The sequence below is a fragment of the Lithobates pipiens genome, unplaced genomic scaffold, assembly GCF_037356315.1.
Source record: "Lithobates pipiens isolate NorthernLeopardFrog02 unplaced genomic scaffold, aLitPip1_a1.2 Scaffold_16, whole genome shotgun sequence".
In the NCBI taxonomy this organism is placed as follows: Eukaryota; Metazoa; Chordata; class Amphibia; order Anura; family Ranidae; genus Lithobates; species Lithobates pipiens.
In genome coordinates, this window is record NW_027507748.1 from 592,415,291 (window position 1) to 592,432,249 (window position 16,959).

The window sequence follows — 16,959 nt, forward strand, 5'->3', positions numbered from 1 at the left end:
GTTACTAACTGCATCCCATGCAGCTGTGTCTGCGGTGTCCTCAGGCCAGCCATTCTCCAGAGCCTCCGGGTCATTGCTGTGCACATCGGGATCCAGGAGAGTGGAGGGGAACTTAGAAGGGGTGTTTTTTCCCATAGCTCTGCTGAACATCCTCATGGCTGCTTCTTTGGCTGAATGCTGTGACCGTGCGCCATCTTGCCCGCCATGCTCTGCTGCCTGCATGAGGTCCTTACCGCCTCTGCGGGACATGTCCGTGAACTGGAACGTGGCGAGGAGGGCACTGCTGGATCGAGGACCATGCAGGGAGTATTCCGGTATGCAGTGGTGGCAGGTCGGGTGTATCAGGATGCAGTAGTCAGGATAAAAGTGCGGAGTCTCAGCGGAGCTCTTACACCACGCTGCCTACTCCATCCGCCGCAAAGGGAGGGGATCATGCGCTGCTTCAGTATATCACAGTACATATTGGCATTCATGGTTCCCTCGATGAACTGTAGCTCTCCAGTCCTGGCAGCACTCATGCAGTCCCAGACCATGACACTCCCACCACCATTCTTGACTGTAGGCAAGACACACTTGTCTTTGTACTACTCCCCTGGTTGCTGCCACACGTGCTTGACACCATCTGAACCAAAAAAAGTTAATCTTGGTCTCATCAGGCCCCAGGTCATGGTTCCAGTAATCCATGTCCTTAGTCTGCTTGTCTTCAGCAAATTGTTTGCGGGCTTTCTTGTGCATCATCTTTAGAAGAGGATTCCTTATCAGATGACGGCTATGCAGACCAGTTTAATGCAGTGTGCAGCGTATGGTTTGAGCACTGACAGGCTGACCCCCCACCCCTTCAACCTCTGCAGCAATGCTGGCAACACTCATAGCTCTATTTTCCAAAGGCAACCTCTGGATATGATGCTAAGCATGTGCACTCAACTTCTTTGGTCGACCATGGCGAGGCCTGTTCTGAGTGCAACCTGTCCTTTTAAACCACTGTATGGTCTTGGTCATTGTGCTGAAGTTCCATTTCAGGGTCTTGGCAATCTTCTTATAGCCTAGCCCATCTTTATGTAGAGCAACAATTCTTTTTTTCAGATCCTCGGGGAGTTCTTTGCCATGAGGTGTCATGATGAACTTCCAGTGGCCAGTATGAGTGAGAGCAATAACATCAAATTTAACACTCCTGCTCCCCATTCACACACCCCATTGGCTCAGGCCCTCGCCCCATGCTCACCATTATCACTTGTAAACACAGAAGTCTGTCTTCTGTGTTTACAAGTGACAACTTGACACCAACAGCTCCCACATATCTAATCTCCTGAGTGGCACCCACTGAGTGCAGGATGAGGAAAAGGAAAATGCGTCTTATAGGGGCATTTAATACCAGGAGTGCATTACGTTAATAGAGCAGAGTTCAGGGGTTCGCTGCACTACCCACAGTGTGCAGAGAGGTGCATGAGCCAACTGGGTGCTTCAGCTTATACAGTAACAAAAGTAAGACATATGAAAGATGGTGGTGCTTTTAAGGGCATTGGGAGAAGATAGGGGTATTGGTAGGGGGGTTGCATGCAGAGGTCAAAGCTGAAGAGGGTTGCAAATTAGATGTGGAAATAGAGGTAAGCAGCTGTGAAAGAAGACTGTTCTCTGCACTTGGTGGGTAGTGCAGCGCACCCCTGAACTCTGCGCTATGTACGTAATGCACTCCTATAAGACACTCCCACTATTAGTGAAATTTGACCACACCCACTATTTGATGCGATTTGAAGAATGTAAGTTTGTGAGTGTGTGTGTGTGTGTGGGGGTCTTGTGATCGAGCACCTGTACCTGAGAAAAAAAAGCCCTGGTTATGCCCCAGTGTAGATGTACTGCACATCTGTCACAGAACCTATTTAACCACTTAAGGATTGCCAATGTACGTCATTACAATGGCACCGGCAGGCACAAGCACGTACATGTACGTGCCTGCCTTCCAGCGGGTGGGGGGTTCGATCAGACCCCCTCCCGCTGGATACGGCGGTCCGGTTCGCTTCAGGAGCGATCCGAGATGAGGGGATGGCCGTTGGTTTCTGGCCATCCCCTCTCGATCGCTCCTGGCGAATGAGAAGCTTCCTCCCACTGTGTATTGTATACACAGGCAGGGAGGAAGTGATGTCATTCTCCTCGGGGCAGTCTTTTTGACCGGACTACGAGGAGAAGACAAAGTAAGTGTGCACCAACACTACACTGACATGTAGGCACACACAGGCACACAAACCCCCCCGATCCCCCCCCAGTCACAGTGTAACTGATTGCAGTAATCATTTATTTACTGATCACTGCATTCAGTGTCAGTTGTAACAGTAAAAACTGTCAGGGCAGTTAGTGTTAGGTCCAGGGTAGCCCCCTACCACCCCCAATAAAGGTTTAACCCCCTGATTGCCCCTAGAGTTAACCCTTTCACCCCCTTTTGCCAGTGTCACTAAGCGATCATTTTTCTGATCGCTGCATTAGTGTCCCTAGTGTCGCTAGGTAGCTAGTTATTTTTTTAGGTTCACCGCCAGGTTTTTATATCGCTACGTACCCCGATATACTACCCATTAATGGTTTTAACCCCCTGATTGCCCCTAGTTAACCCTTTCACCCCGTTTTGCCAGTGTCACTAAGCGATCATTTTTCTGATCGCTGCATTAGTGTTGCTAGGTAGCTAGTTATTTTTTTAGGTTCACCGCCAGGTTTTTATAGCGCTAGGTACCCGATATACTACCCAATAATGGTTTTAACCCACTGATTGCCCCTAGTTAGCCCTTTCACCCTCTTTTGCCAGTGTCACTAAGCGATCATTTTTCTGATCGCTGCATTAGTGTCGCTAGTGTCGCTAGGTAGCTAGTTTTTTTTTAGGTTCACCGCCAGGTTTTTATAGCGCTAGGTACCCCGATATACTACCCAATAATGGTTTTAACCCCCTGATTGCCCCTAGTTAACCCTTTCACCCCCTTTTGCCAGTGTCACTAAGCGATCGTTTTTCTGATCGCTGCATTAGTGTCGCTAGTGTCGCTAGGTAGCTAGTTTTTTTTTTAGGTTCACCGCCAGGTTTTTATAGCGCTAGGTACCCCAATATACTACCCAATAATGGTTTTAACCCCCTGATTGCCACTAGTTAACCCTTTCACCCCCTTTTGCCAGTGTCACTAAGCGATCGTTTTTCTGATCGCTGCATTAGTGTCGCTAGTGTCGCTAGGTAGCTAGTTTTTTTTAGGTTCACCGCCAGGTTTTTATAGCGCTAGGTACCCCGATATACTACCCAATAATGGTTTTAACCCCCTGATTGCCCCTAGTTAACCCTTTCACCCCCTTTTGCCAGTGTCACTAAGCGATCATTTTTCTGATCGCTGCTAGGGATGAGCTTCGAGTTCGAGTCGAACTCATGTTCTACTCGAACATTGCCCGTTCGCCTGTTCAGCGAACAGTGAACAATTTGGGCTGTTCGCAGCAAATTCGAAAAGCCGGAACACCCTATACAAGTCTATGGGAGAAATCTAAAGTGCTCATTTTAAAGGGTAATATGCAGGTTACTGTCCTAAAAAGTGTTTGGGGACCCGGGTCCTGCCCCAGGGGACATGGATCAATGCAAAAAAAAGTTTTAAAAACGGCCGTTTTTTCAGGAGCAGTGATTTTAATAATGATTAAAGTGAAACAATAAAAGTGTAATATTCCTTTAAATTTCGTAGCTGGGGGGTATCTATAGTGTGCCTGTGAAGGGGCACATGTTTCTGGTGCTTAGAACTTTCCCTGCACAAAGTGTCATTTGTGCAGGAAAAAAAGTCTTTTAAAATCACTTGCGGCTAAATTGTCGGGTCTCCGTAATACAGAGAACACTCAATGAGTGTTCTCTGTATTAGCCGACAATTCATTCATTCATTGATTAAAAAAAAAAAAAAAAAAAAGCGTGGGGGTTCCCCTAAATTCAATCAAAAGGCCCTTCAGGTCTGACATGGATATTAAGGGGAACCCCGTGTCAAATTAAAAAAAAAAATTGACGTGGGGGTCCCCCCAAATATCCATACCAGACCCTTCAGGTCTGATATGGATATTAAGGGGAACCCCGCATCAAATTAAAAAAAAAAATTGACGTGGGGGTCCCCCTAAATATCCATACCAGACCCTTTATCCGAGCACGCAACCTGGCAGGCCGCAGGAAAAGAGGGGGGGACGAGAGAGCGGCCCCCCCTCCCTCCTGAACCGTACCAGGCCACATACCCTCAACATTGGGAGGATGCTTTGGGGGTCTGTGACCCCTCAAAGCACCTTGTCCCCATGTTGATAAGGACAAGGGCCTCATCCTCACAACCCTGGCCGTTGGTTGTGAGGGTCTGCGGGCGGGGGGCTTATCAGAATCTGGAAGCCCCCTTTAACAAGGGGACCCCCAGATCCCGGCCCCCCCCCCTGTTTGAAATGGTAAGGGGGTACAAAAGTACCCCTACCATTTCACAAAGAAAGTGTCAAAATGGTTAAATAAGACAAACACACTTTTGAAAAATTCCTTTATTAAAAAAAAAAAAAATAAAAAAAAAATTCCAGCGGTGCTAATCCACTCTTGCTATCCAGCGACGGGTCTCCGGGGTCCAGCGATGGATGATCATATCCAGCGACGGGGGATCTCTCAGTCCAGCGCTGTCCATACCTCCTTCTTCTGTCTCCACTGCGGAGACACTGCAGAGAGCCGAGCGCTGACATTTCTTATATTGGGAGGGCGGGGCCACCCGTCACCTGACCCCGCCCCTCTGACGCAGGAGAGGGAAGCCAGGGGTTCCCCAGTGACGTGTGGGTGACCCCGCCCCCTCTGATGTAACGGAAACCTGTGAGTCGGTTCGAAAACCTTTTCAGGTAGTAGCAAGACATCAGCTGAGACCACTCTGTATATTAACCTCATAAAATCTGACCGACCTGGAAATAGACTATCTATTTGTGTCATTCGACCTCCTCCGGAGACAAACATACCAGAAATACCATAAATCTTCCATCCTAGTGCGAGTGTCTGGAAAGAAAACTCTCTCTCTTCTCTGGTATATCCCGAGTGGGCACACGGAAGGTTAACTCTGACATTGTGGCATACCCTGAGGAAGTAAGGGGAGCACAGGTTGACACTAAATTGGAGCCACTTTCGGGGCTGAAGGACCCCTTTGAAAGGACCGTAAGAAACTGACCTCCCCTAGTAGCGGGTTGCCCAACGTGATATTTCCCAGTGTATGACTAAGTTCTGACGGGGATAAAAACACCCCCTAGTTCCCTCCTTTAGCTTTTATTTTATTTTTTATTCTCTTTTCTTTCTCTCCTGGTTTTGTCGTGCGCACCCTTTACAAACCTATTGCCCCAGAAGAGTAGGGAGGTATCAGGCCTCATCAGGGTGCGTCTGGATATCCCCCCAAGGGCCAACTCCGTCAGTCCATATAGGCTGACGGGGAAGAATATTGTACATATATCTGTGTATTTTTCTTTTGTGATTATTGCAGGTGTACAACGATATTGCGGTATATAGGTGTGTAAGCAAAGGAGGGGGGAAAATGAGGGGGAAGACAAAATCAACTAAAAGTGCCCCACCGATATCCAGCCCTGGCGGGATACAGAGATACATGGCATGTAATAATGCGAACACCAGTATGCTGGAGGAGGGGCAGGAAAGCCCAAAACAGGGAGGAGGAAGGAGGTCAGGGCCGAGTAGACAGAAGTTAGGAGAAGAAGGTAAAGGTGTAAAAGCAGACGGGGTTAGAAGTGGGGGGAGGAAAGAAATGAGCCCAAGTATTACAAGTACTATAACCCAAAGCTCCCACAGAGGCCAAGTGGAGAAAGAGGGGGAGAGAGCAATGGGAGAAACTATCCCTGAGGAAGAGACCCCGCGACCCAATCCCCAAGTTGATCCCGCCCCAATAAAAGAGATGTTGGGAGAAATGTTTTCAAAAATGGAGACGGCTTTAAAGACAGAAATAGCGGGAATACGGGCGGATATAGGTAGAGTGCTGGAAAGGGTAGAGGAGGTTGAAGAGAGAATGGATAACCAGGAGTTGAGAATAGAGGAGATAGCAGAACAGGTGCAGAATCTACGGAGAACAAATAGGTCCCTCCTTTATAAACTAGAAGATCAGGAGAATAGGAGCAGGAGGAAGAATGTACGCATTAAAGGTATCCCTGAAAAATATGGCGCCGCAGAGCTGAGTAAAATAGTGCAGCAGGTCCTCAACCCACTATTACAAAGAGACCCAACTGAGAACATAAAACTAGACAGGGTTCACAGGATAGCAGATCGGGGAGGAGTAAGCAGGGAAGCAACACGAGATGTGATTGTGAGGTTCCACTATGTAGAGGAGAAGGGGCAAATAATGGAGAAATTGAGGGCAGTTTCAGGGATTCCCTTTGAGGGTACAGATCTGCGAGTATTCTCAGACTTAGCTCCAGAAACATTGAGGAGAAGAAGACTCCTGAAACCCCTAACAGAAGCTATGACCGCTGCGGGCATCTCTTATCAGTGGGGTTTCCCAGCGTGTTTGCGGGGGCGAAGAGACGGCCGCCTGGCGGTACTTCGCTTCCCAGAGGACCTAAGAAGGTTTTGCGAGAACCTAGAGATCACTCCCCCCCCGCTACCTGGTTGGCAGGAGGAGATAGATACGCACGCCCCCCAAAGAAAGCTAAGATGGCAGAGAAGGAGCGCTAAAGGGAGGAATGAGGGAGAGGAAGACAACAGATACAGGAGACAGCAAAGTTGAGGGCTCGAGGGATCCAGGGGGAAGGGAGGGGAGGAGGCGGGGAGGAGGGAATCGTCGTCATTGGGTAGGTACTACTAGGTATGAACCCCCAAAAGAAACATGAAGTATAGACACTGTCAGGGAGACAGAGCCAGGTTCATGTACATCCATTGGGGGGGAGAGACCCCCTACCAACGCCTGCAGTGGCAGAGTTGGGGGAAAGGGAGGGAGGGAGGATGGGGGTTAGGGGTGTTGAGCAGGGGAAGGAGTGGGATGTTTTTTTTTTTTTTTTTTTTTTTTCTTTTTTGTCCTTCGTGTCCTCCTGGTCCGCTGGAAGAGGTGGACCCACTCTGGGTCGGTGCGTGGGAAGCAAGGAAACAGTAGATACCAATGGTTCTTATTAACGTAATAACATATAATGTAAGGGGATTAAATACAAGTGAAAAAAGGTACAAAATCAATAAAGAACTCCAATTTATGGGGGGAAAAATTATATGCCTTCAAGAAACGTATATCACTAGTAGCTCCGGGATAAGTTTATCATCCCATCAATTTCCATTGTGGTTCTATGGAGATTCCACATCAGTACACTCCAGAGGAGTAGCGATCGGTTTTGAAAAATCAGTAAGATTTGAGATTGAAGACCGGCTGACCGACCCAGAGGGGAGATACCTATTCTTAAAGGGCAAATTGGGAAATATGAAATGTACGATTGTTAATGTGTATGCACCAAACAGCAACCAAGAGAAATTCCTGTTGAGAATATTAAGTAAACTAGAAGATTTTAGAATAGGAATGGTAATCCTGGCGGGTGATTTAAACTGGTGCCTGGATCCTAAACTGGACTCCTCAGGGGGTGGCTCATGGAGAGCAGAGCATCAACATAGGAAAATAAATAAAGCACTTAATAACGCTCAGCTACATGATGGGTGGAGGATTACTCATCAGAAAGAGCGGGACTATACCCACTTTTCCTCCGTACATAAAACCTTTACAAGATTAGATTATATCCTAGTGGGACAACAATTGGTAGCCTCTCTAAAAAAAACAGAAATTAAGTCAATTACTCTGTCAGATCATGCCCCTGTAAGTGCCCAATTAGATATACAAGGTCAGACGGGGACAGGAAGCGCGTGGAAATTAAATGATTCACTCATCCTTGAACAAGATGTAAGTGCAAAAGTCCTACAGGAATTAAGTGACTTCTATACGACGAATGACACAGGAGAGTGCTCGAAGGCTACTATTTGGGAGACCCATAAGGCGGTCATCAGGGGGATCCTGATTGGAATTGGTGCAGGGAAAAAGAAAGACAGGGAGAAGGCGAAGAGACTGCTATATAAGGAGATTGAGGAATTAGAACAAACCTCCAGACCCAGAGGGCTCCAGGAGTCACAGGAACTACAAAAAAAAAAAGAAGAGAATTAGAAGAATATTTAGAACAAGAGAGGAGGACTGCTTTCCATAGAATAAATAGGGAGAGACATTTGTGGGGCAACAAATCAAGCAAGTGGCTAGCCAGAAGAGTAAAGGAACAGAAGAACAGGACCTATATATCGAGGATCAGAGATAGGGAGGGGGAGATGAAATTCGCAACATCGGATATTGCAGAGAACTTCCAGTCATACTATAGTGCATTATATAACATAGGTAGGAGAGGGGAGGGGAAAGAGAAAAGGAAAGAAATAACCAGGGACTATCTAGAGAAGTTTAAAAACTTAAAAGTGTCAAGTGAGGATCTGCAGGTATTAGAGGACCCTATCTCAGTAATGGAAGTGGAAAGGGCAATTAAGGAAACAGCTATGGGGGGAAGCCCCGGGCCAGATGGCTATTCCATCATGTACTATAAAAAATTTAAAAACTTTCTAGCACCCAAGCTTTGCGATTATTATAATGAGGTGGGGGATGGGGGGACCTTCCGTGAAGAGGCCCTACTTGCCCACATCTCATTGATTTTAAAAGAAGGAAAGGATCCAGCAGCGATGGAAAGTTATAGGCCGATCTCATTGCTGAATGTAGACGTAAAGCTCTACGCGAAAATTTTGGCGGAACGATTCAAATCTCTCCTCCCCAGGTGGATCCATACCGACCAAGTGGGTTTCGTCAGGGGCCGAGAGGGAAGGGATAATGCCTTAAAGTCAGTAATGTTGATACAGGAAGTAACTAGAAGAGAGACTCCCACTCTGCTCTTGTCGGTGGATGCCGAGAAGGCATTTGACAGAGCAGATTGGGAGTTCATCAATGAGACCCTGGAACACCTGGGGCTGGGCGAGAAAATGATGCAGAGGGTAAAAGCGCTGTATAAAAAACCGACAGCTAGGATTAAGGTGAACGGCTCCCTGTCTCGCCCCTTTGAATTATTCAACGGGACGAGACAGGGATGCCCTCTATCCCCGATCCTTTTTGTGATTGCCCTGGAGCCATTATTGGCAGCAATTCGGGACAATCCGGACATACGAGGAATAGCAGTAAGAGGGAAAGAGTATAAGGTGTCTGCATTTGCGGACGACCTGCTCCTATATGTGACGCACCCCAGAGTATCAATACCAATGATAGTGAAGGAAATAGAACAATACGGTCGAATATCAAATTTTAAAATCAACTTATCTAAATCAGAAATATTAAATCTGAATGTATCCAAAGAAATTCAGAAAGACCTAACCTCAAGCCTACCCTTTAAATGGAGTGGAGGGGAATTGAGCTACCTAGGGATTAAACTGACAGCAAAAAAAACGAAACTGTATGAAACAAACTATATACCCTTACTCAATAAAATTAAATCCCAAATGGAAAATATGAAACATAAAAGAATATCGTGGATAGGCAGAGTGAACGTAATAAAAATGTTCATACTGCCAACGGTACTATATACATTCCAAATGCTCCCCATTGTCATCCCGAGCAGTTTTTTTAGAAAATTAAAATCCCTTGTTCTCGCATTTATATGGTATCCCAAAAAACCACGCATTGCTCACAAGGTCCTAGTAAAGGAGAAGGAAAAGGGAGGAGTGGGTCTACCAGATTTTAAAAAATACTATGAAGCCATAATATTATCCAGGATAGTAGACTGGATACATAACTCACAGGGGAAGAACTGGGCAGAGTTGGAAATAAGCTTAAGCGGGACAGACTTAACAAAAATGATTTGGATACCATCCCAAGTAAGGAACCTAGGAATAGGCACTAGTACGATCACAAGGCACACACTGAGAACATGGGACAAAATAAACAAGTCACACAACTGGACATGTAATTCCCCTTTAATGTCACTATTAGACACAAAATATTTTATACCAGGAATGGAAGAGCGAATGTTTTATAGCAGTTGGTAGCATTTTATATTTAAATCCGGAAGGCAGTGCTTGGTTTTCGGGGTCCCGTACGTGGCTAGGCTCCCAAAAAGTCCCCCACATGTGGTATCCCCATACTCGGGAGAAGCAGCAGAATTTATTTTGGGGTGTAATTTGACTTATGCCCATAGCATGTGTGAGCAATATATCATTTAGTGACAACTTTGTGCAAAAAAAAAAAAAATTGTAAAATTCCTGCAACTTGTGGCAAAATATAAAATATTTCATGGACTCAACATGCCTCTCAGTAAATAGCTTGGGGTGTCTACTTTCTAAAATGGGGTCATTTGGAGGGGTTTTGTGTTATTTTGGCATTTTATGGCCTTCGAAACTGTGATAGGTAGTGAGGAGTGAAATCAAAAATTTGCACCCTTAGAAATCCTGAAGGCAGTGATTGGTTTTTGGGGTGCCGTACGCAGCTAGACTCCCAAAAAGTCCCACATATGTGGTATCCTCGTACTCAGGAGAAGCAGCAGAATGTATTTTGGGGTGCAATTCCACATATAACTATGGCATGTGTAAGCAATATATCATTTAGTGACAACTTTTTGTAAACTTTTTTTTTGTGTCATTATTCAATCACTTGGGACAAAAAAAAAATATTCAATGGGCTCAACATGCCTCTCCACAACTTCCTTGGGGTGTCTACTTTCCAAAATGGGGTCATTTGGGGGGGGGGTTTGTGTCATTTTGGCATTTTATGGCCTTCGAAACTGTGATAGGTAGTGAGGAGTGAAATCAAAAATTTGCACCCTTGGAAATGCTGAAGGCAGTGATTGGTTTTCGGGGTACTGTACGCGGCTAGACTCCCAAAAAGTCCCACATATGTGGTATCCCCACACTCAGGAGAAGCAGCAGAATATATTTTGGGGTGCAATTCCACATATAACTATTGCATGTGTGAGCAATATATCATTTAGTGACAACTTTTTGTAAACTTTTTTTTTTTGTGTCATTATTCAATCACTTGGGACAAAAGAAAATATTCAATGGGCTCAACATGCCTCTCCACAACTTCCTTGGGGTGTCTACTTTCCAAAATGGGGTCATTTGGGGGGGTTTGTGTTATTTTGTCATTTTATGGCCTTCGAAACTGTGATAGGTAGTGAGGAGTGAAATCAAAAATTTGCACCCTTAGAAATCCTGAAGGCAGTGATTGGTTTTCGGGGTGCCGTACGCAGCTAGACTCCCAAAAAGTCCCACATATGTGGTATCCTCGTACTCAGGAGAAGCAGCAGAATATATTTTGGGGTACAATTCCACATATAACTATGGCATGTGTGAGCAATATATCATTTAGTGACAACTTTTTGTAAACTTTTTTTTTTTGTGTCATTATTCAATCACTTGGGACAAAAAAAAATATTCAATGGGCTCAACATGCCTCTCAAAAACTTCCTTGGGGTGTCTACTTTCCAAAATGGGGTCATTTGGGGGGGTTTCTGTTATTTTGGCATTTTATGGCCTTCAAAACTGTGATAGGTAGTGAGGAGTGAAATAAAAAATTTGCACCCTTGGAAATCCTGAAGGCAGTGATTGGTTTTCGTGGTACTGTACACGGCTAGACTCCCAAAAAGTCCCACATATGTGGTATCCCCATACTCAGGAGAAGCAGCAGAATATATTTTGGGGTGCAATTCCACATATAACTATGGCATGTGTGAGCAATATATCATTTAGTGACAACTTTTTGTAAACTTTTTTTTTTTTGTCATTATTCAATCACTTGGGACAAAAAAAAAATATTCAATGGGCTCAACATGCCTCTCCACAACTTCCTTGGGGTGTCTACTTTCCAAAATGGGGTCATTTGGGGTGGGGGTTTGTGTTATTTTGGCATTTTATGGCCTTCGAAACTGTGATAGGTAGTGAGGAGTGAAATCAAAAATGTGCACCCTTGGAAATCCTGAAGGCAGTGATTGGTTTTCGGGGTACTGTACGCGGCTAGGCTCCCAAAAAGTCCCACATATGTGGTATCCCCATACTCAGGAGAAGCAGCAGAATATATTTTGGGGTGCAATTCCACATATAACTATTGCATGTGTGAGCAATATATCATTTAGTGACAACTTTTTGTAAACTTTTTTTTTTTTGTGTCATTATTCAATCACTTGGGACAAAAAAAAAATATTCAATGGGCTCAACATGCCTCTCCACAACTTCCTTGGGGTGTCTACTTTCCAAAATGGGGTCATTTGGGGGGGGGGTTGTACTGCCCTGCCATTTTAGCACCTCAAGAAATGAGATAGGCAGTCGTAAATTAAAAGCTGTGTAAATTCCAGAAAATGTACTCTAGTTTGTAGACGCTATAACTTTTGCGCAAACCAATAAATATACGCTTATTGACATTTTTTTTACTAAAGACATGTGGCTGAATAAATTTTGCCCTAAATGTTTGACTAAAATTGAGTTTATTCGATTTTTCTTATAATAAAAAGTAGAAAATATCATTGTTTCTCAAAATTTTCGGTCTTTTTCCATTTATATCACAAAAAATAAAAATCACAGAGGCAATCAGATACCATCAAAAGAAAGCTCTATTTGTGGGAAGAAAAGGACGCAAATTTCGTTTGGGTACAACATTGCATGACCGCGCAATTACCAGTTAAAGCAGTGCAGTGTGAAATTGTAAAAAGACCTCCTTAGGCTGTTTATTGGTCCGGGGCTGAAGTGGTTAATCTGCCGGAAACTGGGTACTGTAGCTCTCAATATTTAGAACACAGTGACCACAATACTATAATAATGTCACATTGAGGAAAATCGCTATCCTATTCATATTTTATGGCTTCTAATGGTAATGAAGTAAACTGAGTTTACTTCATTTAATTTTTGTTACAGGTGAGATTCCTAGAACAGCAGAACAAGATGCTGGAGACCAAGTGGGCTTTACTACAAGAGCAGAAGACAGCGAGTTTTCACATTGAACCTCTGTTTGAGTCTTTTATTGGCAATCTCCGGAGACAGCTCGAGAGTCTGGAATGTGAGAGTGCTCGGCTAGAGGCAGAACGGAACAGCATGGAAGACATGATGGAAGAATTTAAGAGAAAGTAAGTTGCTTATTATTAGTTATGGTTCACTTTGAAAAAAAACTTCCCTACCAATTTTGTAGAGACTGGGGTGATGTATAAAAGGTATGCCAGTCTCGTGATTTTGTTTTGCTCTAATACAATCAAGTTAAAATGTATATCAAAGCAAAAAATAAAAAATAAATAAAAAATTTCTCTTCACTACAGTACATCTCTTCACTATACAGTGCTTTGAAAAAGTATTCATACCCCTTGAAATTTTCCACATTTTGTCATGTTACAACCAAGAACGTAAATTAACTATATACTAGGATAGCAGCAAATACACTTAATCTTTCCTTTTATTACAATGATAAAAGCAGAGGTGATGGGAGGAGGCACAAGACTGCAGAATTACAGAGCAGACCTGCAGGATGGAAAGTGGCAGGTGGCTTCAGTGCATACTCCAAGTTCCCAATAGGAATGCCCATAATTTGGGCTATAGCCTGGGGAGGAGCTATAGACAGCACTGATTCAAACTACCTCTTTCCATCTTTCAGCATAAGGTAGTTTCCCACCACTGGGGTCATGGATTTACCTCAGTTTGCTGCCTCATAATAAATCTGTCACCTCCAGCCATCTCCACTGCTTCCACAGTTGTTTGTGAATACCCCAGTTGCATCTGGTGTGCTTTACTTTGGCATTATACCACACTAGGCTGGATGGTAAGTGCAAAGGGAATGGCCCCATGGGCCTCTGCAGCTCATGATTCTCTAGCAGCTCCAGGGTGACCTGCAGTGTTCCTCCCAAAGAACCTAATGCCAAAAATGTACATAATTGTCCCCTCAACTCCTTGAGTCCACTCCCTTGATGTTTTCCCTGACTCCACCGGGTGTGGTTCCCTCCTCTGCTCTATCCAAGGAAAACTTTTCTTCAGTTGTGCAAGATTCCATGTGCAAAATATGTGCCATGATAGCTGACTCAGAATGTCTCCTTATGTTAATCTTACAGCTACTGCAGCCTTGGCATAGTCAGCTGCATATGAAGAAGAGTCACACTATTCTCATTTAGACTGATTTGTACTTGAGAAGTCTCATGCCGTGTACACAAGACCAGAATTATCGTTGGAAGAAGCTCTGATGGTTTTCACGACAGAATTCCACTCAAGCTGTCTTGTCTACACACGGTCACACCAAATTCTGATTTAGAACGCGGTGACGTACAACACGTACAACAGGACTAGAAAAAGGAAGTTCAATAGCCAGTAGCCAATAGCTTCTGTCTTATAGTTGAATCTGAGCATGCGTGATTTTTGGCGTGTCGGAATTGCATACACACGATCGGAATTTACAACAGAAAGTTTTTCCGTCTGGAAAATTGAGAACATGCTATCAATTTTTGGCTGGCAGAAATTCGGACAGCTAAATTCCAATGGAGCATACATACGGTCGCATTTTCCAATGAAAAGCTCTCATTCGTCTTTTTCTGGCCGGAATTCTGATCGTGTGTACACGCCATCAGTCTCCTGACATAATGCCTAGGCTTAAAAAAAAAAATGTCTTATTGATGGAGCAAACTACATCTGAAAGAACCTCTGTCACCAGCCTGGGTTCCCTTACAGGTCCCAAGACTGTCAAAATGTTTCCAGTACATTTGTTGCTGAAATTTTGTATGAAAATTTGATTATTGCATGAAAATTGCTAGCCTCTCTGAAACAGTTTACTGAGCAATATCCCATGGAGAAGAGTTTACTAAGATGTGGGCTGCTGCCTTCGTGGGCCCAGTCATTTCTTTTCTGAACAAAACTCTGACAAGCATCAAGAAACTCTTTCTAAGTACTTGTTTTCCCAAGCTGGCCCTGCCCTACTAATATGATTGTTCTGCGCGTCCTTTGAGGGAGAATACCTCTTTAGGGCTGCCCTTGTAAAAGAAGTCTCTGGTGTTAAAAGTACTTTTTACCGCAACAAATTAAACTCAAGCCCCCACCCTGCAAAACTCATTCTACCTCTGAAAGTAAAAAAAAATCATTTAATTTCTCACTGATCCCTTTATTTTTGTTTGTCTTTTGCACCCTGAGTGTTCTAGCTCTAGGTCCTAGCTCCTTTGCAATCCTTGTTATGCCGACAGGGTATTCCAATAGTGGAATACTAAGGCAAACAGACAGACCTTGTCAGACAATATCTGCCAAACCTGTAAAGGCTTTGTGAAAGTTCAGATTCTGAACCATAAAAATGATCACTAAAACTGACCCTTTGCTTGGAATGTCTGGTTTTAATCCTGGATACTTTGCAGTCAAGAGTTTATTTGCCTTAAGAGAAACTTCAATTCCTTTGCTCCCAAATCTGGACCTTACTGTCCAGGAGCTGTAAATCTATACACTCTTGTATTAGAGTTCTGGGTTTGATGGTAGCCTCCTTTGATGAAGTCCTAGTTCTCCAGTTCAATTCCAAACCATTGCAACTCAACAATCTGTCTATCAACACAGTGGAGCTCCAAATGATTTTTCTGTCCCTTTATTGCTCAAATGCATTGACATCCAATTCAGTTAGACAACTCCACAGCAGTAGAATACATAATTATAATATTGGTCTCACACTCAAATGTGTTCTGGTCTTCTGTTAACACATTCTTTAACCTCCCTGGCGGTATAGTGGTTTTAGGTGCTGAAAGAGGTACAATTATTTTGCAAGGAAATTTGGTGTTTTATATTGTAGTTCTGTAATTCTTACCAATAACTCTCTTAAATCTGTTCAAACCAGAGTCTAGCAAACATCCCAGGTATGATAAAGTTTATAATATAATAAATAATAATAAAAATTATTCAATAATGTAATCAAATCCAAAAACACTGAAATTTGCTCATTTGCAGAATTGTTGCTGTCATTAGATTTAGTGTTTGATGATTAATTTCCCCATAAATCGCTATCGCTCAATTCTGCAAGTGATTCTAATTTATTATCGCTGTTTTCTAGTTGGTCTAAAATCACTTTTGACGTAAAGGAACACTTTTTGGTTGCTATGGACAATCTCCAAATTCCAGGCAGAAAAAAAAAACGTATTTATAATATAAAAGTGCATGCAGGGCACTGGACAGACCACTAGGGACAAAGGGGGTGTGTAATTTTTTTATACAGTACTGTAATCTGTAAGATTACAGTACTGTGTGTGTTTTTACTTTTTTGAGTTTGGCGCCAATCTCCGCTCCCGTGCGCTGTAACGTCGCAGGGAACAGAGCTCGGCGGCACTCGGGCACTGTGTGAATCGAGCGGAGGACAGCTCACTAACACAGCGTGGAAGCCATCGCTGGATCCAGGGGACAAGATAAGTAACTCTCCCTGTGTCCTCCCTGTATCCAGCGATGCGATCCCGAGGCTCTGGCTCGGGGTTACCGCTTATGATTCTAAAATCCCAACCCGAGCCAGACTCGGGATCATCGCCAGGGAGGTTAATATAAATAAAAATAATTTAAATTGTGTCTCTGTCTGGAGGTCACCATATTGTTAGCAGCATGGTCTTTTTTTCTCATGTCAGATCATCCAACAGGTAGAGCAGTAAACACTACAGTAGTGACTTTACCAAATCTCACCCTAAATCTTTTAGCAGTTAGAGGCAACAGTGCCTCAGATCTCACAGTGCGGGTATACAACTCTGTGGCTGTAGACAGGGTGAGGGTGCCTAGGCACCCTCACATACCAGGAGGTGCACTGCTCTTTTTCAGGAGGAGTTCCTGGTGAAAGATACATTTTTCAGAGTACTACATAGGTACAATTGATATTTCAAGATTTTCCCTTTAACATAGAAACTCGTCCCTTGTTATTTAAAGCGGGAGTCCGCCGGGAGTTCCGCCGTTTTTTATTTTTTTTAAAAGCCAGCAGCTACAAATACTGCAGCTGCTGACTT

At 43.9% G+C, this 16,959-nt stretch overlaps 1 protein-coding gene across 2 annotated transcripts in view; it reads left to right on the forward strand.

Moving 5' to 3' along the window:
• The window catches only part of LOC143983838 (keratin, type II cytoskeletal cochleal-like), a 51,399-nt gene that overhangs the window by 17,767 nt on the left and 16,673 nt on the right, over nucleotides 1-16,959 (forward strand). For both annotated transcript variants that reach the window (XM_077483936.1, XM_077483935.1), the window contains exon 2: nucleotides 12,893-13,101. In XM_077483936.1, the coding sequence (XP_077340062.1) occupies nucleotides 12,893-13,101 (209 nt within the window). The remainder of the gene's footprint in view (nucleotides 1-12,892; nucleotides 13,102-16,959) is intronic.